The sequence below is a fragment of the Dermacentor variabilis genome, chromosome 1 (genome assembly GCF_050947875.1).
Source record: "Dermacentor variabilis isolate Ectoservices chromosome 1, ASM5094787v1, whole genome shotgun sequence".
In the NCBI taxonomy this organism is placed as follows: domain Eukaryota; kingdom Metazoa; phylum Arthropoda; class Arachnida; order Ixodida; family Ixodidae; genus Dermacentor; species Dermacentor variabilis.
The window spans coordinates 39,987,140-40,011,343 of record NC_134568.1 but is presented as its reverse complement, the minus strand read 5'-3'; the positions used below and the strand labels follow the sequence as shown (position 1 = coordinate 40,011,343).

The 24,204-nt window shown below is 49.5% G+C and overlaps 1 protein-coding gene across 1 annotated transcript in view; it reads right to left on the bottom strand.

Moving 5' to 3' along the window:
- LOC142572162 (uncharacterized) overlaps positions 1–24,204 on the bottom strand; it is a 118,940-nt gene that overhangs the window by 52,041 nt on the left and 42,695 nt on the right. Inside the window, exon 2 of the mRNA XM_075681123.1 lies at positions 18,290–18,451. Within this exon, the coding sequence (XP_075537238.1) occupies positions 18,290–18,451 (162 nt within the window). The remainder of the gene's footprint in view (positions 1–18,289; positions 18,452–24,204) is intronic.

Genomic DNA, 24,204 nt, shown 5'->3' with positions numbered 1-24,204 from the left:
GATCGTGCGCAGCGCCACGACAGTGTGCGTCACCATTAGCCCATTGTACATTCACGTGCTCGTCTTTTGAGGGGTTCCTTCTTGCCCTCAACTGCGAGAGTATAAAAACAGCTGCCCCCGGACGCCAAAAGGAGGGCTCCGATTTCTGCTGTTGAGTGAAGTGCTCTCCCGTCTCTCTACTTCGGTCAAACCTGACCACCAACTCTTTGCGATGTTAAAATAAACAAGTTGTTTCGTTGTTACCAGTCGACTCATGCTTTGCCGGGACCTTCGGATGCTTCCAGTTGTACCCCAGGCCGCCAGGCCAACGCTACCCTTGGGGCTTGCGACCCAGGTACAACCACGGGCGTCAGCGCCGAGTTCCCAACAGATCGTACCAGCAGTCAGATCCAAACATCTGGTTGGCAGCGGTGAGATCGCCTCCGACTTCAAACAACTGGTTGCCAGCGGTGAGATCGCCTACGACTTCAAACAACGGTCTGCCAGCGGCGAGATCGCGACAACGGAGGCCAGCAGCAAAGAGATGCAGTTGACAGTATGCTGAGCAGCTCAACGACGATCCGGGAGCAGTGCAACGAGCCCTGTGTGACGACTGGTTGCCTGCAGCGGAACGACTGCGCGGAATTCCTGCCTGCGAGGTTTGGTGAGTGCGGGACTTTCTTCTTCTGAGCTTTGCCAGGCTTTTGTTAGTGTCAGAAACAGAGCTGGTAATTGTGGTTGTCGTTGCTGCCGGGTTAGTTTGCGGCAAGACAATAGTAAGCAGTAGAGAAAGCAGCATTCAGAGCAGCCATGGATTTGAAGTCGTTGCGCAAACCGAAATTGTTGGAGCTTGCAAGAGAGTTGGGTCTGGATGTCTCAGACAAACTCAGAAAACCAGAACTGCTAAAGGCTATTCTTGAGTTAGAGGCTGAGGATGACGAGCTGTCGGAATGCCTTGAGACTATTGAAGAGAGGGAGATTGCAAAAGAAAAAGAAGAGCGTGAACGTAAAGAACAGAAAGAGCGAGAGCAACAAGAGCGTGACCGTCAACACGCTTTGGAAATGAAGCGTCTTGAGGTAGAGATGGAACGCGCTCGTAATGGAAGTCAGGCACACGGTGCAGGAGAACGCGTATTGTTCAAAATGACGGACCTGATGCGGCCGTTTAAGCTTGGAGAGGACATTGGTTTGTTCCTGGTTAACTTTGAGCGAACGTGCGAGAAGCAGGGGTTCTCTCGGGAAACGTGGCCACAGCGCTTGCTCACTTTGTTACCCGGCGAGGCGGCCGACGTAGTCGCTCGCTTGGATAGAGAGGAGGCAGAGGATTTCGACACAGTGAAATCGAGTCTTCTAAAAAAGTACCGGCTGTCTGCGGAGGCGTTCCGTCGGAAGTTTCGGGAAAATGAGAAAGGCAGAAGTGAGTCATATACAGAGTTTGCGTATAGGCTTATGTCGAACATGCAGGAGTGGCTCAAAGAAGAGAAAGCGTTTGGTGACCACGATAAAGTTCTGCAGTGTTTCGGGCTAGAACAGTTTTATAGTCGGTTACCGGAGAACGTGCGATACTGGGTCTTGGATAGGCCAGACGTGAGTACGGTGGCTAGAGCCGCTGAGCTAGCCGAGGAGTTTGTGACGCGTCGAGCTCGCGGAGCTAAGGACGGTCAAAAGGGTGAATTTGGCTCGAAGTTTGAGAGGCCAAAGTTCACACCCATGAGATTAAAAGGGGACACGCGTAGTGCGGATGCGAGCGAAAGCAGTCCGACCAAACGTAAAGAGACGGCGGCAGCCAAACGCAGAAAGCGGTTCGAGATGAGGCGAGCGCGCTTGTGTTATACGTGCCAGAAGCCGGGTCACTTTTCGGCGCAGTGTCCGGAAACAACACCAAAAGTTGTGTTTTTTTCAATAGGCAGCACTGACGAGAACATGAAGCTTCTCGAGCCTTACATGCGAGACCTCCTCGTGAACGGGAAAGAGTGCCGAGTGCTTCGCGATTCCGCAGCTACGATGGATGTAGTTCACCCGTCTTACGTAGAACCCCATATGTTCACGGGCGAGTGCGCATGGATCAAGCAAGCCGTGGAAGCTCATAGCGTGTGTCTGCCGGTAGCAAAAGTGCTTATTGAAGGACCTTTCGGAGCGCTTGAGACGGAGGCCGCAGTGTCATCTATGCTGCCACCCCAGTACCCGTACCTATTTTCAAACAGGTCCGATCACCTCCTGCGCGAGAAGGGGCTTTTGTTTGGTGAAGCTAGTGTTCAGGCCTTAACCAGATCGAAGGTTCGGGAGCTCGCTGCAAAGGCGGTAGTTGCGGGGCCGACGTTATCAAACAACGAAAAAGGGTCAGAGGCGCAGCAAGCTGATATTCAGAGCACGCCCGAACTGAATAAACTAGAGTCTGTAACGTTAAAGGCGCCAGATACTGGAGAGGAAACGCCCGACGCGGGAAAGTTAGAAGACCTATCTACTGATTTGCTCATCGCGCCTACGTCAGACGGACTTGATAGGTTGCTAAAAGTCAGCCGGACGGCTTTGATAGCCGAGCAAAAGAAGGATGGTAGCCTAGAAAACATACGCTGCAATGTCAAAGAAGGTATCGCCAGGAAAACTGCGCGTTTTGTGGAAAGAGGTAGAGTCCTTTACCGGAAGTATCTAGACCGCCGAGGAGTGGAGTTCGATCAGCTGATCGTGCCTCAATGCTATCGTCAGGATCTGTTGCGCTTGTCACATGGGGGTTCGTGGTCCGGACACCTAGGAGTTAAGAAAACTAAGGACCGTCTCTTGCAAGAGTACTATTGGCCAGGGTGTTTTCGGGACGCAGACCATTTCGTGAGGACATGTGACACTTGTCAGCGGGTGGGCAAACCAGGGGACAAATCGAGGGCGCCGTTGAAATTGGTACCTATCATTACGGAGCCTTTTAGACGGCTCGTTATTGATACTGTGGGACCTCTGCCGGTAACAGCCACGGGGTACAGACACATTTTGACTGTGATCTGCCCAGCGACAAAGTTCCCTGAAGCAGTGCCGCTTAAAGAACTCAGCTCAGTTGAGATAGTTAATGCACTACTGTCCATATTTGCGCGAGTTGGTTTTCCTGCAGAAATTCAATCAGATCAGGGCACAGTGTTTACTAGCGCTTTGACGACAACTTTTCTCGAAAGGTGTGGGGTAAAGCTGCTACACAGCTCAGTGTACCACCCACAGTCGAATTCCGTTGAGAAGCTCCACTCCGTCATGAAGCGCGTGTTGAGAGCGTTGTGTTTTGAACATCAAACTGACTGGGAGCTGTGTCTGCCTGGGGTGATGTTTGCTTTAAGGACCGCGCCGCATGCGGCTACGGGGTTTTCGCCAGCTGAACTGGTGTACGGTCGCTCGCTTCGATCTCCGCTTCGCATGCTTCGAGAATCATGGGAAGGTAGGGGCGACGACCCAGTCGTGGTGGAGTACGTACTTAAGCTCCTCGAACGCTTAAGAAGGGCACAGGAGTTGTCAGGTGAAGCAATGGCAAAGGCCCAGCAGAGGGCCAAGGTTTATTATGATCGGACAGCCAGGGCCCGTCGTTTTGAGGTTGGCGATGAGGTCATGATATTGCGCACATCGCTAAACAACAAACTAGACGTGCAGTGGGAGGGCCCAGCACGAATTGTTCAGAAACTGTCGGACGTTAACTACGTGGTAAGTCTGCCAGGAAAGCGGAAAGCACAGCAAGTTTACCACTGTAATCTGCTCAAACCTTATAGACAAAGGGAAGCAGTGGTGTGCATGATGGTAAACGTTCCTGAAGAGCTTCCGGTCGAGCTTCCGGGACTAGGCTCAGTGACGAACAGGGAAGACACCGGTCAAGTCATTAGTGACCTTATCAGTAAAGCACCGCTGTCGCCTGAGCAGAAAACCGAACTACACCAGCTATTACAAGAGTTTCAAGGTCTGTTCTCTGAGAGGCCTGGTAGGACTTCGGTACTTACTCATGATATAGAACTTACCTCCCCAGAGCCAGTACGATCCAAGGCGTATCGGGTGTCACCCCGCCAGAGCGATATTATGGAGGCTGAGGTAAAGAAAATGCTACAGCTCGGTGTTATTGAGGCAGGTGAGAGTGATTATACCTCCCCTTTGATTTTAGTTGAGGTACCGGGCAAGGAACCTCGTCCTTGCGTCGACTACCGCAGGCTTAATTCCATCACTAAGGATCAAATTTATCCGATCCCTAACATCGAGGAGCGCCTTGAGAAAGTTAGTAGCGCTCAGTTTATTTCCACCCTAGATCTTGTCAGGGGTTATTGGCAGGTTCCACTTACAGAAGAGGCTAGTAGGTATGCGGCGTTCATTTCACCAATGGGAACATTCCGTCCTAAAGTGTTGAGTTTTGGTTTGAAGAACGCGCCATACTGTTTTTCAAGCCTCATGGATAAAGTGTTGCGGGGACAGCAAGAATTCGCTTTACCGTATCTAGACGACGTAGCGATATTCTCCGCATCCTGGTCTGAGCATATGACACACTTGCGGGCAGTGCTAACCCGCCTGCGCGAAGCGGGCTTGACAGTCAAGGCTCCTAAGTGCCAGTTAGCACAGGCCGAGGTTGTCTACCTCGGTCACGTGATTGGTCAGGGTCGTCGCCGCCCCTCTGAAATAAAAGTGGCCACTGTGCGAGACTTTCCGCAACCGCGCACCAAGACCGATGTTCGGTCGTTCTTGGGTGTCGCCGGCTACTATCAGAGGTACATCCCTAGGTACTCTGATATCGCGGCTCCCCTGACGGATGCTCTAAGAAAGACAGAGCCTCAAACAGTCGTCTGGGACGAGACAAAGGAAAGAGCTTTTAGCGCCCTAAAGAGTGCCCTAACAAGCCAGCCTGTGCTACGATCGCCAGACTATACAAAAGGGTTCATTGTTCAGTGCGATGCTAGTGAGCGAGGCATGGGCGTTGTACTGTGCCAACGGGAAAATGAAGAAGTAGAACACCCCGTCCTGTATGCTAGTCGTAAGCTGACCAGTCGTGAGCAGGCGTATAGCGCCACCGAGAAAGAGTGTGCATGTCTCGTGTGGGCCGTTCAGAAATTGTCATGCTATCTAGCCGGCTCGAGGTTTATCATTGAGACGGATCACTGCCCTCTCCAATGGCTGCAGACCATCTCTCCCAAAAATGGCCGCCTCCTGCGCTGGAGCCTCGCTTTACAACAATATTCCTTTGAGGTGCGTTACAAAAAGGGGAGTCTCAACGGTAACGCCGATGGCTTAAGTCGAAGCCCCTAACGTAGGAATCAGCCTCAAAATTGTTTGTTACTGATGTTTTTCTTCCTGAGGCAGGATTTTTTTTAACATATTGCTTTTGTTTAGTGTTTCAAAGTGATGATATGCTTTCTAGTGCAATTTTTCAATTTGTGGACGCGTTCTGAGTGATGCTAGACTACTGTAAGGAACTAGGCAGTGGTATAAAAAGGGGAAAGAGCCTGGCAGGGCTTAGTGAGGGTTGTGCCGTGCTTGCTGACTGAGCGGTTGAGTTTTCAGCGTAGTTCTAACGCTTGCCGGGAACGAGAACAAAAATGTGAACTCTCCCGAAGTCACTTTGCAGTGTCCCGTGCGAACCTGAACGAGAGAACGAGGCCTTCTCTGTGCGCTGCGCTCAAGAAACGTCAAGGGACGCCCGACTTCGGTTATGAGCATCATCGAGCGACATCCCTCCGGACAGCGGATGCAGTCCCCTGTCCATCGGGATCTCCTTCCCCCGGCGGGGCGGTCTGTTGCGTTTCGCTTGCGACACGTGGTTTTGCCGGCGCGACTGCGGCGGGGCGGCGGACATTTTGGCCCGATCGTCGTCGCCGCAACACTCATCGCCAGGTGTTTCCAGGCGCGACTGCGGCGATGCGACCGCCTAGGGATCATCCTCGCATTCCAGTTATTGGGCCCGAAACAGGCGATGCCAAAGCAGGGATCTCGTTCCAGTCATTGTGCCCGAAACAGGCGATGCCAAAGCAGGGATCTCATTCCAGTTATTGGGCCCGAAACAGGCGATGCCAAAGCAGGGATCTCGTTCCAGTCATTATGCCCGAAACAGGCGATGCCAAAGCAGGGACCATCTTCTCGTTACAGTCATTGTGTCCGACCGGCAGCGCCACGACAGGGTGCTACGAGATCGTGCGCAGCGCCACGACAGGGTGCTACGAGATCGTGCGCAGCGCCACGACAGGGTGCTACGAGATCGTGCGCAGCGCCACGACAGTGTGCGTCACCATTAGCCCATTGTACATTCACGTGCTCGTCTTTTGAGGGGTTCCTTCTTGCCCTCAACTGCGAGAGTATAAAAACAGCTGCCCCCGGACGCCAAAAGGAGGGCTCCGATTTCTGCTGTTGAGTGAAGTGCTCTCCCGTCTCTCTACTTCGGTCAAACCTGACCACCAACTCTTTGCGATGTTAAAATAAACAAGTTGTTTCGTTGTTACCAGTCGACTCATGCTTTGCCGGGACCTTCGGATGCTTCCAGTTGTACCCCAGGCCGCCAGGCCAACGCTACCCTTGGGGCTTGCGACCCAGGTACAACCACGGGCGTCAGCGCCGAGTTCCCAACAGATCGTACCAGCAGTCAGATCCAAACACGCTAGACGAGTAGACCCACGCAAATATCAGTTCCGGGCGACCGCCAGAATTTGGAGATATGGAAGGTACTACACGTAGCCGACGTATCGTGTTCGTCTGGAGGCTTACTTTGAAGTCGATAACACTACAGACGCAGCGAAGAAACGAGCACTGCTCATGTCATCGCTCACGTACAGCGCAGTGGTTCAGGGGCGATGTCACCCGAAAGAGGTCAACGAGCTTAATTACGATGAAGTCGCCGCACATTTGTAAAAACATTACGCCCCGCAAGTCAACGAGATCACTGCAAGCTATGTGTTCTTCATGCGCACACAGAAAGCCGTTGCGACTGTTCAGGATTTCATTGGTGAAATTAGACTGCTGGCGGAGAAGTGCGATTTCTGGGAATCATTGGAGCGCATGCTAAAAGAGTGAATTGTGTGTTAATGACCATTTGAGAAAGCGTCGAGCAAATGTGCAGACTTTCGTAGCGGGGGGTCACTGGGACCATTGCCAAAGCTTCCCGTGTACTCCAGTGTACAGAGATACTTGTATACGCGGAAGTTTCAAGGCTCACAAAGGGAAAGAATTGTTGGAGGCATATTGTATAAAAAATGAAGGTTGCATTAGCACCGCGTCACTTGATTTATCAACAAAAGAAGATATATATTTGAACTATACGTATCAAAGTCCGAGGACATGAAGAGCTTAAAATGTGTTATAGCGTGGTTAGAAATGTGCCTTTAATCTTGCGAAGTGAGACATGATCTGCTTTTGTCCAGACAAAGTGCGCTGTGGCAATGCTATTTCTAATGTTTCTGCGCAGCAGTTGCTCGTGTAATTTTTCCGCACTAAAGCTCAGTTGAAGTTAGGCGACTGTCCTGTATACATTCTTTATGTGTCCTGTCGTGCAAACGCGCCGTTATAACCATGTTCCATCAAACGATGAAGACGTTAGGCGCCATTTTCTAACGCAACAGAAGTTCACACTGGAACAGGCGGAATGCTTAGCAATTGTGGCACAAAAAGCTGCCGAGAACGCCAGGATGATGCACTCTACAGATCAAAGTGCTGTAAATGTTGCACGCCAAAAGAGCTGTACGGGGAAATTGCGGACAAAGCCGGATACGGCGCGGCCAGTGTGGACGGGGTGGTTGTTAAAGACATGCCGAAGATGAATGTAAACACTTGCGCACGGTGTGCCACAGGTGCGTCAAACGAGGCCACCTGAGCCGAACGTGCCCGTAAACCTCATCTCATCTGCCCGCCGACAGCAGAAGTCATACACGGATGGATGGAGCCAGGGTTCGTACGCAACGACAGCTGAAGACAGCGCCACTTCGGACGATAACGATGCCCTGTACATAATAGAGGCTGTTCTTCATCGAGAGGCCAGTATCCGCAAGGTTAACCCAATTTACCAACTTTTCAGCTGGAATAACGTCCCTCTAACAATGCTTATGGACACGGGATCACCTGTAAGGATCATTCCAGTAGTGGTGTTTCGGAAGTACGAAATGAAATGGCCGTCGTCGCGGAAAACGCTGCTAAAGCTTTCCTGCCTATCGGGCAAACTTCCACTGTTTGAAGAACTAAACATGACGGCCATGTACGTAGGGCAAGATGTTTCAGGTATGGCCATGTGGCCATAGTGGTCAACAGCTCGGGACCGTGGTAATGTGGCAGAGACACGATAAAAGCGCTTAACGAGGTCGACGTTACCATGCTGACGAACATGGTCGTAAGCGTGCAACCGATCTAGTCCAATGAAGCCAACACGGAATTAGAAGCACTACTCAGTGATTATGCTGACGTCTTTGCTCGAGGTCTCGGACTTTGCAAGGGACCATCTGTGACATTTCATTTGAAAGACAACGCGTGTCCGCGGTTTTTCAAGGCCCCTACTGTAGCTTGCGCCTTGACGGATAAGGTGTCGCAAGCGCTGGACCAGCTAGTTGCAGATGACGGCCTTATGCCGCTGAAAACCGCAGAGTGGGCAACACCAACCGTATGCGTTCTAAAGAATGATGAATCACTCAAAATTTGTGGTGATTTTCGGATGAATGTCAACGCAGCCACAGTGACGGACCAGTACCTTTTGCCGCGAGTGGATGATATTTTTGCGAAGCTGAACGGCGGGGGAGTTTTCACGACGCTGGACCTACGCCAGGCCTATACAACCAGCTACCGTTGGATGAGGACGCCCAGAAGATAGCGGTCTTTAACACTTAAAAGGGCCTCTTCTGCTTTAAAGGATTACCTTTTGGCGTAAATTCCACGCTAGCCATATTTTAGAGAGGGATGGACGGGTTGCTGGGTGATATTTCAGGTGGGTAGGTATATCTGGATGATATTATCCTCGCGGAAAAGGAGAACGACATGTCACGGTTACGGAAAGTCCTCCGGAGGCTCCAGGAATATGGTCTCCGACTTAACAAAGAAAAATGCAAATTTTGGCAAGGCGAAGTCGCACTTCTCGGTCATCGTATGGACGCTAACGGAATGGGGTCAAAGGACGAGAACATAAAGGCCGTTCTCGAAGTGCCAGAAGCCACTTTGGTGAGTGAGCTGAAAGTCTTCTGTCTCGTGAATTATTACGGCCAGTTCCTGTCGAATCTGACCACCGTGCTGGCTTGAATAACGGTACCAGCGGGCTGGTACCGTTGAACAGCTGGAGAGGATGGCAAGTCGCTGGCAGAACGTTTGCTGGGTTACCAGATTAGAACGAAGATAGACTGCATCGCGCCCAAAGAAAAATCAGCAGATGGCTCGGCGACAGCAGGGACGAGAAAATTTAATACAGGTGAACCAGTCTGAATGCGCAGTTTTGGAACAAGTCAAGGTGGACTTCAGGGGTAGTATAGAACCAGCAAGGTTCCGGAATGGTCACCGTGGATTGTGCGCAAGGCCTCCAACAGCGACATCTAGACCAGCTGAGATGCCGAGATGAATCAGACGACTGCTCCCTCGGCGAGAAAAACAAGCAGGAACCAGCTGAAGATACTGGGAAAAGGGCGCAAGACAGTCTAGAAGAAACCGTAGGGGAAGCAGTACCGCCAACCTTGCGAAGATCAACACGGTCAAGGAAACTTCGTTAACCTTATGCTTTTTAAAATGGGAGAGATGATGCGTCATCTGTAGGCAGCCATTTCATAGCACGTCACTGCAACGTCATAAGCTTGCAGTATAAAAACACGCTGCTTTATCGAGCTTCCTTGTAGTACCACTGACAGCGACATAATAGTTTACTGCGGCGAATATTTAAATTTTCAGTATGATCCATGTGCTGCTTAAGAAAAAAAAAATAACGGGTAGGCTTGCGCGCTTTCGCACAGAATAATTTTAGTACTCAAGCCGAAGGAACACAGCTCCAGCTTCAGACCTTCTGATATTGCGATATTGTATTCATTTACAATTGGCCGCACAAAAACTTGCAGTTGCTCAGCACCTGAGAGACTAGTTTTCGATACAGTACTGAGCTTGGAAGCTATGGTATTTCATTGCGATGGCAATTATATAGATACTCCAGCCACATTTCTGCCGTCGTCGTCGCTGTCGTCACCATGATGCTCCGTATAAAGCCCACGGGCGATAACATCCTCAACGCGCGCCGTATGCTGTATGCGCGACTGAAAGCGCGCTAGGGTGAGCCAACGACGGCGGCTCAATCTCGCGCTTGCAAGGGAGGAAGGCGGGGCGGAAGCGCGCCGTCAGCCGTCGCGCGCAAAGCACGGGGGGGGGGGGGAGAGAGAGAGAGGTGAAGGGCGTTCTACTCCGGCAGCGTATGGCGCAGCCGCGCGCGGCCGCCCAGACCTTATCTCGAAAGCGATCTGCGATGATTACAGAGTCTAGGGTGCTCAGAGGGCTAATATCTTCGTGTGCGCTCTGGTTTCGCAAAGATATTAGCCCTCTGAGCACCCTAGACTCTGTAATCATCGCAGATCGCTTTCGAGATAAGGTCTGGGCGGCCGCGCGCGGCTGCGCCATACGCTGCCGGAGTAGAACGCCCTTCACCTCTCTCTCTCTCTCCCCCCCCGTGCTTTGCGCGCGACGGCTGACGGCGCGCTTCCGCCCCGCCTTCCTCCCTTGCAAGCGCGAGATTGAGCCGCCGTCGTTGGCTCACCCTAGCGCGCTTTCAGTCGCGCATACAGCATACGGCGCGCGTTGAGGATGTTATCGCCCGTGGGCTTTATACGGAGCATATCTTCGTGTGCGCTCTGGTTTCGCATTACCTGCGGCTGCGAGGAGACGATTCAACACCTCCTATGTGACTGTCCCCGTTACGCAGTGCGAAGAAAAGTGCTCGCGACCGCTCTCGCAAAACTGGACAATCGCCCCTTTACAGAGGAAAAAGCTCTAGGACATTGGTCCAGACGGGCTTCGGCACTCAAGGCCTTAAGGGCTTTGTTGAAGTTTTTAAGGAACTGCGAATTGTGCGACCGCCTTTGAACGTTGTAGCGCGTAGTTTCGCGTTACTGTGTGAATTTTCTCTTTTTTTTCCATTTTTTTCCCTCTTCTTCTTTCTCCTTTTATTCCCTTTACCCCTTTCCCCAGCACAGGGTAGCCAGCCGGTACTTACACTGGCTAACCTCCCTGTCTTTCCTCTCCTTTGTCTCCTCCTCCTCCTGGTTTCGCATCTTCGTTCGCCTTGAAGCGAGAGCCAGCACGAAGGTCAATTCGCTCGTTGCTGTTGCAGCGTTTCGGCTATGTTCACTCCTCTTCCCTCCATCGTTATGACAGCGAGTTTCCGCACTCATCGAGTGATATGTGTTCATGTTTACTTGTGCACGCGTGACGCCATGCTTGTTAATTTAGTTAGTAAGCAAATATTTCCAAGTTTATACGGCCAATAAAAACACTAGCCTTACTTCGTATAGCTCTCTACTAATTTGCTATTGACATCGATTCTTCGCAGTTCGGGTGAAAGTGCGCCTTTTTCTCGTGGTTTGAGCTAGCAGGAGGCCATTTTAATCGGCTTTTTGCCCCCTCTACGAAAGACTTGCGGTAAACGTGCGGGGTTCTATAAAGGTTGCTTTTTCATTATTATTCGAAAGCTCGGGTGGCTCCCCGCAGTTCCTGACGAGCTGAGGGTGACGCACTTGTTTGGGGAAGTGCTATCGCCATGTAACCGCATTAGAAACGCTGCATTTTCTCTCGTAACTTACGATGCCTATGGGATGAACGTTGAAATACGTGTGGTCATCCTTGCAGATATTTTTTCATGTTTGTCTGTGTGCGCGCATTTGTGTGTGTATATGTGTGGTCGTGCAATTGCCTGACGCGCGCGCTTGTGTGCGAAAATAATAGGACGAAACCTGCAAAGCTTAGGGTCAAGTGATATTACGCACAGTGAAGCGGAGGGTGGAGCTGAGAAGTTGGCAAGGTGGCCCTCGTTCTAGCTCGTAGCCCGAACATTGACTTTTACATATTGTTCTTGTTAATATCTGTTATTCCTTGCTTTTTTCGATGCTTTTGCAATGTCTAACACAGATAAAAAATGTGCTCGTAAAGGCTTTGGTTAAGGGATTCATAATAGTAAATCGCAGTTTCTCGTGACTTAAAATGCAATGTTGTTAATACTTTCAAATGCCTAATATTAATTAGAAGTAAAAGGAAACAATAAGACTATCTATCTTTTATGCAGAAGCGGGTACAAGCGCGAATAGCTTAACTCGGCACGCTTATATCCGACAGTGCCACCTTCATCACTTTTGATGGAGGAGAACGAAATAAATGGAGAAGGCAGGTTTATTAACCAGAAATGCATCTGGTTCTGGAAAAAAAAGTGAAAACCTCAATTTTTTCGACCACTGCTGAAGCTGTGTGTATATGTGTGTATGTGTGTGGACACACACACACACACACACACAGACATCTCGCTTGCGAGACTGTGGACTGAAAAAAAAAAGTGAAAACCTCAATTTTTTGACCGCTGCTGAAGCTGTGTGTAAATATTTCACTACGAGGAATGCCCAAATGGCAAACCAATAAAATTATCGCGTGTGAACGCACATCTCACTGGTGTTGAGTAAAACTGAACTTTATTTTTCTTTTCTTTCTTTCTTTCTTTCTTCTTTTCTTTCTTTCTTTCTCTCTTTCGTTCTATCTGTCTTTCTTTCTGTTCTTTTTTTTTTTAAACTCACCTTTACAGTACGCACTTCATGCTGTGATAATGCACATAAACATGCAAAAGTTGGGTCTTATGAAGTTGAGAGCAGCAAAGAAGGAAGCAGACGCAGCGGATTATGTATTTATGTACGTATATATGACAACTGACAACCTTAGAGCACACATTCGACATCTGTGTCGCGTACCCAGTCACTATATTGCTTCTTTGCCAGCACAAAGACCTCAAGCCACATTTTACATACTTGTTGCGACGCATCAAGACTACCTTCCGACGGGCTTTACACCAGCAGCAACACCACTGTAACCCCTCTAGTGCCTACCACAGTCACAAGTACGCCTCACGATTCCGGGAATTACGGCGAAGACGTGTCATTGAAAAGTGACTCTACGTAAGTTCACACTGTCATTACTGATCGAACGAGGCATATAAATAAAGAATGCACATGGATCTGCCTCAGCCACCAGCTCCACAGGCGCTGTTATCATCCCGGTCTTACAAGCCACAATTACGTTCAAAGTCTCCCATATAACGACCTCTACGCCAACAGAACTTGCCGCTCTACGTGCAGTTGGTAATTACATCGCACAAGCCAACCACGAAAGTGGGTCGTTTTTTTGTGACTTCAAGACAGCGCTTCAGAGTCTGCAGTCAGCCTTACGACGCAAGACCCATGAACAATTGGTGTTTGAGACCAGAGAGGCCCTCATAAACGGACATGAAATCATCTTCCAATGGCTTCCGAGGCGCTGTGGAATCGTCGGAAATAACGTGGCTGATGATGCCGCTTGGTCAGCCCATAAAGAAACCCTGACACTTCCTATATTCTTATCAAGGACAGAGGCGGCGAGGGGTCTTCGTTCACTTGCTCAAACCAAGACTGAAACTTTGTGGAACACCCCGACTTTCCCCAACTGCGGTCTCCACCGGCTGGATCCTACACTGAAGCTGCAGATTCCATCGAACTTCTCCCGCGGTGATGCAACCTTACTGCGCCGCCTCTGGTTAGGGGTGGCTTTTACGAAAGCCGACTCATCCCTTATTGGAATGGCCGACGCACCTATTTGGGACTTCTGCAAATGTGAAGAGACGATCGAGCACGTGTTGTGTTTTTGTAATCTCTATGAAATCGAACGCGACGTTCTTCGGAGAGTGTTAAATCGATTATATAGCAGACCATCTTCAGAGACTGAGATTCTAAGACTCTGGTGCCCCACGTGGCGCAAGGCTTACAAAGCGACACGGGCACTGCTACGTTCCATGAAATCGACTGGCCTCAGTGACCGATTATAGGCGTGAAGTTATGGAGAACCGCACGTATTCACGCTGATAGTACCTTCTACCCTCCCTCTCCTTTTTTTTCTTCCCTTGAACCCCTTCCCCTGTGTAAGGTAGCAAACCAGACGTGCGTCTGGTTGACCTCCCTACCTTTCCTTTTTTACTTTTCCTCCTCCTTCTCCTCCTCCTGCTTTGTACATTCACATATCATCACAAATGATTAAAATTAAATTATGGTGTTTAACGTACCTAAGCTGCACAGCGGCTTATGGGGGACACTGTAAAGAAAGGCCCCGGACTAATTTTGACCACCTGAGGTATCTCACCGTGCTCCTAAAGCACAGTAACAAGTAGTATTTCTGCATTCGTCACTCATCCGAATTTAGGCGCCACCACTTGGTACGGCTCCACTGAGCCGCCGTGGTGGGCATGCCCGATAGTATTAGACGAAGTTATCTTGTGTATCATTTAAAACTACAGTGTAAATTGGGCGCAAATGAATGTCTTCGCAACAATGCAATGGTATTTTTGTCCGATAACTAGTGATTTAATGGAATTATCATTTCGGCCTCGTGAAAATGTGCATAATATGTGATAAAATAGTCGCTTTCGAAGAGTAATAAATGGTTGTGGCTATTTGGGGCCGTATAACGTAAAACTATTCCAATATGTTTTTATTCCAATATCATGACGTCAAATTTGCGTAACCGCCGACGCAAGCACCGGGCGGTCGCCCGCAGGGTTGTCTGAACCAACAAATCAAATGCTCCCCAGGTTCACAGGAGGTCACTTTTGTTTGCTTGAAAAACGAATAACATTGCCTACACTGAGAGGCTTGTCTTATCTAATTGGCTCCCAAGAGGCGAGGAGCATGTCCAAGTGGAGAGGGATTCGATGGGGCCGAGCCACTGCACTGAATATCGATAACCGGATGAAGAGGGTGGTGCCGGCGTCTGCAATTGGTCCGCTTTCTCTTACTTAGCTTGCTGTGGCTCGTCGACAATCGCGGCGGCATAAAACGGGAGCTTAAGAATGACGCTAAAGCGGATCCTCAGCGAAGAAGAGTTGGCAGAACGAGGTCGTAAACGTGCCGAAAGTTCTCGAAAACGTTACACGACCACGCAAAAAGCTTTATTACACGCAAATAAACCCATGCTCTCCAGCAGGGGCGAGTAGCCAGTGCCGGAGCGATCTGCGGCAACCATCTTTTATTCCTTTCGGAACGGGGCAGCCTGCGGCTATTCAGAAGAAAATGCAGTTTTGTTCGGCATATTAATGCATCTTTAACGCGTATGCGTCAGTTTGACGCGGTAACTTTTTGCAGTTTCGTGACGTCGCGTGAGAGGCAGGTGAAGTGAGTGCAGCCCGAAAACTATTTAGCAATAGCCGAGGGCTAATGACAAAACGGCGTCGAATCAGGAATAACTGTTTTTGTTTTTTTCGGTCAAATTATGCATAATCAGTGTGTACACATCATATCAGATGGGGAGTTATCGCGGTTTTCGTGACGTCACGTGACAGACAGGTGAAGTGGGGGTGGTCCACAAAAGATTTTGACCTATCGCGGTGGGCAGATTGCAGAATTGGAATAGAAAAGTTTGGAATAGTTTTGCGTTATAGTCCCCTTGATCTACGAAATAGGCGCACTCATACGAAGTCACTACACACTGATTTAAGGGAGCCAAGCACTCGGCAACAGCACTACGTTGTTGTGCCGATAAAACGGGGACATAATTCGTAGCGCAGGTCATAGGTGCTGTCATTTGAAAAATAGCAATATGCCAGAATTACGATCGCGGCAGTCGATATACAAGCAGCGCTCTTACGCAGAGAGAACAGGTCGCATGAACCTTTTTTTTTTTTTTCTAACCAGCCCCCACTTCAAAGGTTCGCAGATAGGAGGGACACTTGCTGTCACGTCACGCTCTTTGCAAACAGGGGGAAGTCTATTCAGTGTTATTCGCCACGTTTAACGACTTAATTTTCTTTAACAAGCGAAGACAAGTAACCGGTGCTACTTGTAAAGGTACCAGCCTCTCTTATTACATCCCGTCAATAAAAAATAATAATAATAGAGGGCAACCCACAAACAAAACGCATTTCATGTGCAGATGAGAGCCGGACCTGCTAATTACTGTCGTGGAGCTGTGGCACCTGGCAACTTGCGCGGAATTCAGCGCGCCAGGCAGACTCAGAGAGTGGTGGCGCATCTGCACGTATTTCGGAGGCTGCCGCAGGCAATGCAGCATTGGACGAAAACTACTTTTGTGCGCATCCCGTAGAACAAGACAATGGCGGTATCCGCTGTGGGAGCTCATACTTATTTCTACGCACATTTCTTCGGGGCCACAGAAATCTCTGAAGGCTGCAAATTTTTTTTCGTGACAATATGCTAGACATCGGCATAGTGCAGAGTACACCAGGGGGGCTGCATTTTGCAACATTTCTATCCGTCTTACCATCAGTCTTTGACTCACACGAAGCCACGCTGCCGTTATCACAGGGTGATCGAACCCACAACCTCCTGCTTAGCACCATGATGCCGAAACCCCTTATAACCACTGCAGTGGGCTGACTGTTATTTGTCAGTGGCGCTAGCGGACTACAAAACTTCGTTCACTGTATTCTTCCATGCGCTCAAGTAGAAAGGCCCGATGTTTGCAGTCAAGGACGTATCTTACCCGCCGCAGTGGCTTAGTGGCTACGACGGTGCTCAGCTCGAGGTCGCGGGTTCGATCCCGGTCGCGGCGACCGCATTTCTATGGTGACGAAATGGAAAAACGCGCGTGTGCTTAGACTTAGATGCATCGTAAAGAGAACCAAATGGTCGAAATAATATGGAGTCCTCCACTGCGGCATGTCTCATAATCAGATCGTGATTTTGGCACGTCGACGGAATTTAATTTTGCTGTTGAGGACGCATGCTTGTGAACGGTAAAGTTGCGTTTAAGACACGAACGAAAGGGAAACAAGGACACACACGGGCGCTGTGTCTTACGTCTTGCCTTTGTCCGTGTCTTTACGGGCTGCTTTAGCATTTCTTATACCGAACCAACTAGTACAAGCTACTATCCTGGCGTCTTTTGAGTCAGCGCGAAGGTTGTAAAGCAAGATTTGGCGAGCATAGCGGAGGCTGCGCGTCGTCACTCTGTTGGTTATTCTAATGCAGTATGTGCAAATACCGGTAAGATTACGGGTGTCGGCTTAAGGCGCTGGTCTTTGATGTCGTTATCGGTCTCCTTCACAACGACGACTGAAGAGGATGTGGCGAACCTCAAAGCGAGACAGATTTATTCGCAAGCGCTTATCTCAGGCAGTCGTGCCTGTAATACTTGAGCCGTGCTTGATCCACTTGCAGCGGAGCGAACTGTTTATTGCGCCATATTTTACGACTCAAGCAAAAGCGGACAAGCCGCGCTTTGAGGCGTCGTATATATCTATACGTAAAGAGAGAGCGAGAAGAGAATCATTGTGAAATCCCGAGACATTCCACGCCGTTACACTTGTCAGGAATAAAGAGCAGAGTGAAATAATAGCAGCCTTCGCATCATGTTGACGACTGCAAACTTGCCCGGTTTTATTCCAAAACGACTGAAGTCATGCTTTTGGTGTGCGGACCCGCCAGCACAGGAAAATTTGAGCGGACAAACATAGTAAACATAAGGCTAAAAAGAAAAAAAAATATACGCCAATAATTCGGATGCGGAAAGATCCTATACGAGGAAAATCTATTCCGATTACAAAGAAGAAATTAAATTCATTTTGCAGAAAGAAGAATGATGCAGAGTTACGTCTATACGCATATTGTGTCGACAGCGGTAAACATTTACGGGGCATTAGAAGCTCAGCATACATATGTAGTCTCGCACGTTATATTCAAATTGAGCACAGAGACAAGTATTTCAGCGGTGGCCTGGCCACTGAAGAGCCCTTAACCTTCCCGAAGTGAGCAGACGCACGGTACTGAGATAAGAAAGGCGACCACGAGGACATCTTTGCTGCGGTTAACTTGAATGATTCATATACCCTGTGTTCTCAACTAACGTTAGCCAAGGATCATAGGTAGCGTAGAAGCAATGCGCTTTGCGTGTCCGCCATGTTTGTTTACAACGCATGCAGCGCCGACGTGTTTCCTTTTACTGCGTCCGAATGCTTCGGCAAGTGGCGAACCGCTCGGATCGAGATCGCTTCCTCTGGCTCCGATCTCGAACGTGCTCCGCATAGTTGTGATTTGAATCGGAGCGCAGCATAGGATCCTATCGAATGTACCATTACAATTCCCGCGCCGCAGAAGCGACACCAGATGCGCAGGCGACGAGCACATGCACTCACCGGGAGAGAGCAGGTGGCCATCCGAAGGCGGGTAGAGGTGCAGGAAGGGCCACAGCGGAGGCGGCTGGTCTGCCCGCAGACCGATCGGCCACAGCGGTGGCAACAGTGGGTCCAGAAGCCAGTTGCCCGGACGGGGAAGGCCCGACAGGGTCGGCAGGCCTCCTACACCAGGCAGACGTCACTTTTAAAGCAAGCCGCCCGCACGCGTCGGTAATGGCAGGACGCATATGGTCAAATGGTGTACGTTTGCGCGTGCGGCCCGATGTACAGTCGATACAGTTCGACTATAAGTTGTATGGACAACCGCAGCCCAGAAGTTTCCACTCAAAAACTTGTTTTTTGTTTTATTTTGCGCTGATCGGTATACCCACTTAGGCAATGAAAAATAAAACGGCGTTTTTTAGCGGGGCATGCAAACAGGTGGCCTGCACATGCGAGAGTTCGTCTGTTTCTACACTTTGTGGCCCGTTCAAAAAGCACTGCTGTAGTTTATTACCAAACTTTCTTGTCACGCCCGCTATAGAATTGCCCGGCCGCCGTCCAAGCCGGGAGGAACACTCGAGACGAAAACAGCCTACAAGAACTGTTAAATTGTGCATCAGAGCGCATGCTCCACTTCTTCATCCGAGAGGTCAATTTAGTCCCGTTAATATGATATGAGGTGTGCTATACTTTCGCCTATGCCTTGATAGACCTCGAGGTGATCCATATTCATAGAGGCATTTTCACCACCCCTAAGCAGGTTCCAACGGCTGGAACAGCCATCTTTTAGTATACGCGCCATCCGTCGTATCAGGCACCGCTTCACCCGCTCAAGAGGCAAAAAAAGAAAAGAATGTGTGAAATTCATGCTTACGCCGAGGGCCTCTTTATGCGCTGGGATTCCCGAAGATTAGCATATTATATAGACACCATTGTGAGATTCCGATTGACACATTCCCACTTACAGCTGCGCAACACATGGGCACCCAGCACCAGTCATGCATATGGCACTGCGACACTTTTATTTGTGCCATCAGCGTCGCTGACACAAAGCTGGGAAGGAAATGGCACTGAAAAACACCAAAAAGGCGCCGCACATGCTTCATTATTTGTCCCAGTGTTATGCGCCGAGCTCCGCTCAGGCGTCTGGGCTTGCGCGTTCGAGCGCATCCACAAACACTTATTGCATCCACAAACAGCGCATCCACAAACACTTAAGCTTCGCTTCACATAGATTACAAATTTCATTTAGATCTACAACATATTTTTATGACTTCTTTTTGCCCATTATTGGCGGGATGAGCTCGGTGGGAGGTGAAGTAAGGGGGTACGGCTACTGTGGAGTGTTTGATTCTCAACGCTTTTACGTTTCCACGCGTGACTGTTAAGCATTATTATTTCAGGCTCGGGCGAGATGCATATTTACCTTCCTCAAACCAACGTTTGCGCCGAAGCCACTATAAGCGGAAGCAGGCGCTCGCGAGGAATGATCGGTATCATTTTCAGGCGGACCCGACGCAGTAGCTTAGTGGCTATGGCGTTGCGCTGCTAAGCGCGAAGTCGCGGGTTCGATCCCGCCTGCATCAGCCGCATTTTGATCGAGGCGAAATGCAAAAACGCCCTTGTACTTAGATTGAGGTGCACGTTTAAAGAATCCCAGGTGGTCAAAATTACTCCAGGGTCCCCACTACTACAGCGTCCCGAATAATCATATAGTGGTTTTAACAGGTAAGACACCAGAATTTTTTTCCCTGCGATTTCTATTCATATTCATGCAACAATGTAGCCTCGTTTTGCTACATTTCTTTTAAAGAAAAAGAAGAAAGAGAAAAGATAGAGTGCCAACGGAAAGTGTCAAAAACATTTGCAAGGGGACTTTATGTGCCTAAGCGAGGCTTGTCGGAAGTCGTCCATTTACTGCACTGGCTTCCGTTTTGTTTTACTTGCGAACGCACTACGACAACTGGCAATTTTTTTCCCCGCGTTGTATGATCCTTTCTTTAACCTGCCGACGCGCCATCACGAGGGTTAATAGTTATTCCTGCGCATCTGTTTCCCACTGCTATCGCCTCCATCATTAATCGCTTTACCTCGTAATATATCAAGCTAATACGACAGCCCTTGTGCCGTACATGGATACTCAAAAGACTCGACAGAAAAAAAAAATAATTGAAACGCGCAAGATGGACCACGACAAGTAAGCTAACATTCGGCGCCATTACAAATTCATTTGTCAGCAAAATTGTAATGACCGTCGGGCCCCCTTTGCTGGTGGATAAAAAAAAAAGAAAAAAGAAACGCAGAGAAGTCCGCTAACAAGACAAGACAGTCTTGCCGTGCCTCTCCTATCTCGGGGCTCCCGCACTTTGTCTCCCCCAAAAAGAGATGATGCTCCCGCAAGCCGAAAGAACTCCCAATAAGCTCAGCAGCTCGCTTCGGTTTCTTACTGCCTCCGAGTTGCAGTAACGGCGTTTTATAATGGAACGCTCTGGGTCTTCCGGCGGCCTGTGAGCGCCCATCGGCCGAATGGAGGAGCCAGGTTGACGCCGGGGCGTCTCGCGCGGCGTGCAGAAGTTGCCGCCGCGCGTACCCTCCTCCTCTCCTCTTCGCGGCAGCGCCGGTGGACCGGCCGTGCCGGCTACCCGCCATAAATGCGTACAAGCCGGGTGGGGGTGGACGCGGCCTGCGGCTGTAATGGCATTTGGAAAAAGACGATCGCAGAAGAACACACGCGGAAGCGTGCGTATTGGAGCCGATCAAATATTCAGCGCCATCAGGGTAAGCGCTGCCGCCGCAGGGTCCGTCCGGCGTCCTAAACATCGGCCGCGAGCTCCTGCACCGCCGACACCGCCGACGTCTCTGTTTATCGGCGCGCACCGGCTCGCGCTGATAACAGATTGTCCCGGTAACAGGACGCGACGCTTTTGCGGCGAAGGGGGAGCCTGGCGGCGCTTCGCTCGCCGTTGTCGGGGTGTGTACGCCACGCGGGCACTGGCGGAAGGGGGACGGCGAGTCCACTTGTCTGCTCGCTAAGCGTGCCGCCTGCATGGACGCAGGCTCGGTGCAAACGCTATTTTTATAATGCAGCAAATCGCTCATAGCACGCAGAGTCCGCCGTCGGCGAAGCTTTGGCAGAGCGCTAGGGTTGTGTGTACCTGCTTTTGTCGCTCTTTTCTCTGCTGTTGCTTTTTTTTCTTCTTTGTTCGCTTGCGTGTTTGTTTTTGTGCAACGCTGGTTTCTGGTCGTCGTTTCTATTTGGTCCGTTTCATGGGGTGCGTTCTTCAAAGCTCCGTGCGTCTTTTGCTGGGAAATTCTCGTCAAAATTGCGAGTTTAACCTCTGTGACAGCAACATATTCCTTGTGTACGTTTGTGGCTGCCAATGTGCAATACTTGCGTGCACAATGTGTTAAAGGAAGCGCGACACGTTTACACGTAATTAGGTTGTTACATATCTCACACGTAGAAGACGTTTGAGATGTTTACCAAGCTCTCATTTATTCATACCACCTATGACTACAAACCCTAATTAGATGCTGCCATATTAATGTAAACAAATATGCATCGCATCAGGAGGACCACGGGAGTCGTAAGTAGATTGGCTATTGGCTGATGTACACCAATATTATTTGGCTTTATTGCTGCTGTTTACCTTAGGTATGAAACTAGTAGTTCAAGCAATAAGGTGGCAGCGCTAAGGTGAGTGTACAAAATGTTGCGTTTCTTTTTGTGCTCAGACGTTGCGTGGAAGCGCGAGCGCCCCATATCAAGACGTGTTTTTTGACATTTTGCCACTTTTCAGCTTTGATTGAGCTTTTTGTACTCTGGGTCCTGTTTTCGTCGGCAGTGGAATACCGCACAAACGCGAGGCACATCGTTCGCATTTAACCAAGCTTGTATAATGTTACCAAGGTTGCACTCGGAGATATATTAAGCAACAAAATCTTCTATACTTGCGTACAACTTTCTATTGCAATGAAGCGAACCCTATACAAGGGCGAAGCTTCTGCACAAGTGCTACTGCGCCAGGTAGTCCAGCGAGATTACACAGTGCTTTAGATTTCTTGGAACAGAGGCTTGAGCTAACGTAACACCACGTACGATGGTTTCGCATTCTCCAAAACGCGGAATATAGAGAGAGGAAAAAGAGAGAGAAGTCAATTTTAACACTGAGCGTGTATTTTATGTTTTATTTTAGTATAACAATTGCTGCGAATATGACGTTTATGTTTTCTGTTTCCCAGCTTAATCTAGCGCAATAGAGACTTAGAACTATAGTATACTCAGGAGAGCTGTTACATGTGTACATGTTGCCTCCGTATAGCTTTCCCTTCATTGGCCGCAGAAAGTTGTCCATGAGTATATGCGTTCCTGGAGGGATAGATAGAAACAGTGACACCCCGCCCCCCCCCCCCCCCCCCACAACTCCAAATCCGCTCCTTTTCCATTGACTGAAAGCTTCCAAGCTCTTGAACAGTATACGGCTGTGGATATACCACCTGAAACAGTGAGCTGATTCAAGAATGTGTATAATGGCAGCTTCTCTATTCCACACAATCACTTTCAGAGAGGAGCTCCCACTCGATTTGGTTGATGTTCGTCTGTTTTGTTAGCTGTATGCGAGAACAAAGACAAGAACCGAAACATTCACCGTCTTTTACAGTGATCTGGAAAAGATACGCTTTCCGACGCTCGAAACAAGCGGTGTGGCGGCAGAGGAAAGCGTCACAAAAAGAACTAATGCGGAACCGGTAGCGAGATTGACCTTAATTCTGTCTCCCAACAAAGAATCTCGATGGTCTAAACACTCCCTGATTGTACGCATAGTTCTCTACGCCAAAACCAACCATCCCTTTGACGTTTGCGCGTGCGTCACGTTCCTGATTCTCACATGCTTCTCTCGTGGCAGCGACCGTTGTGAGTTGCTGTCTTAGACTGCACCGCCTTCGAGAATGGCCCACATTCCCCAGTAGTTTAAACCGTGGCAGCAAACCCTACAAATAATATGTGCGACGTTGCACCGCCTCCATGATTAGTTTAACTGGAACAGGTTTTAACGCTTCTTCGCCAGAGTACCAACGCCATCATCGTTTTAACATACTTCACATTACATATAGATATAGGTAACGTATCATTCTATAACTGTTTGTCGCAGGTGATGCCACCATCCAGGTCTATCTCGCTTAGCAAATCCCGTATATGTAGGATCCAACAATCGGCATGTCGTAAAATCGCATCAAACTGCCAGAACGGAAATCATGCCGCCTCCATTACACGATCGTCGTCACCGTCGTTGTCGTGATCTCGCTGCTGTCATCACACGCACACACGCTCGCGCCGCGCACTGATCTCCTCGCCTTACGCAAGCACGTTGGTCCGCCTGGTAGCGCTTTACGGAACCGCAAACGATGCCGGATAAGCTGCCGGATAACCTGCAAAATACTTCGCGTAATTGCAATCTATTCCTACAGTGTGTGAAACCGGGACATCTTTTTTTTCCTCAGCTTCTCAAGTAAAGAAATTCTCCTTATCTACGACACAAGCCTTAAAGCGAATGGCTTTCTTTCGCTACCGTGAATCTTCGCCGCTGGCCGGGTATCTTTGCGAGAGAAAGCGGAGTGGGTGGGAGCGGGAGCTATTTAACAGAGGTGCGGGGCGCGTTCGCCGCTGAACTCCAACCGGTTCTTTGAGAAGCACGTGCTCTCCAGCGAGAACTTCGAGGAGTCCAAAGGTTTAGACGCTGCGGCTGGTGCTGGCGCTGTGTACCGTTTCTCCGACCCGTGGCTTGCTGGGCGCATTCGTCGTCGACGAACGCAATACGTCGTGCCGACTCGCCACAGTTTTGCTTAGACCGGCTTCCAGAGTGTGTGGGATCGGCACAATTTTAAACTGAATGCTATAGGAGCTATATATATATATATATATATATATATAT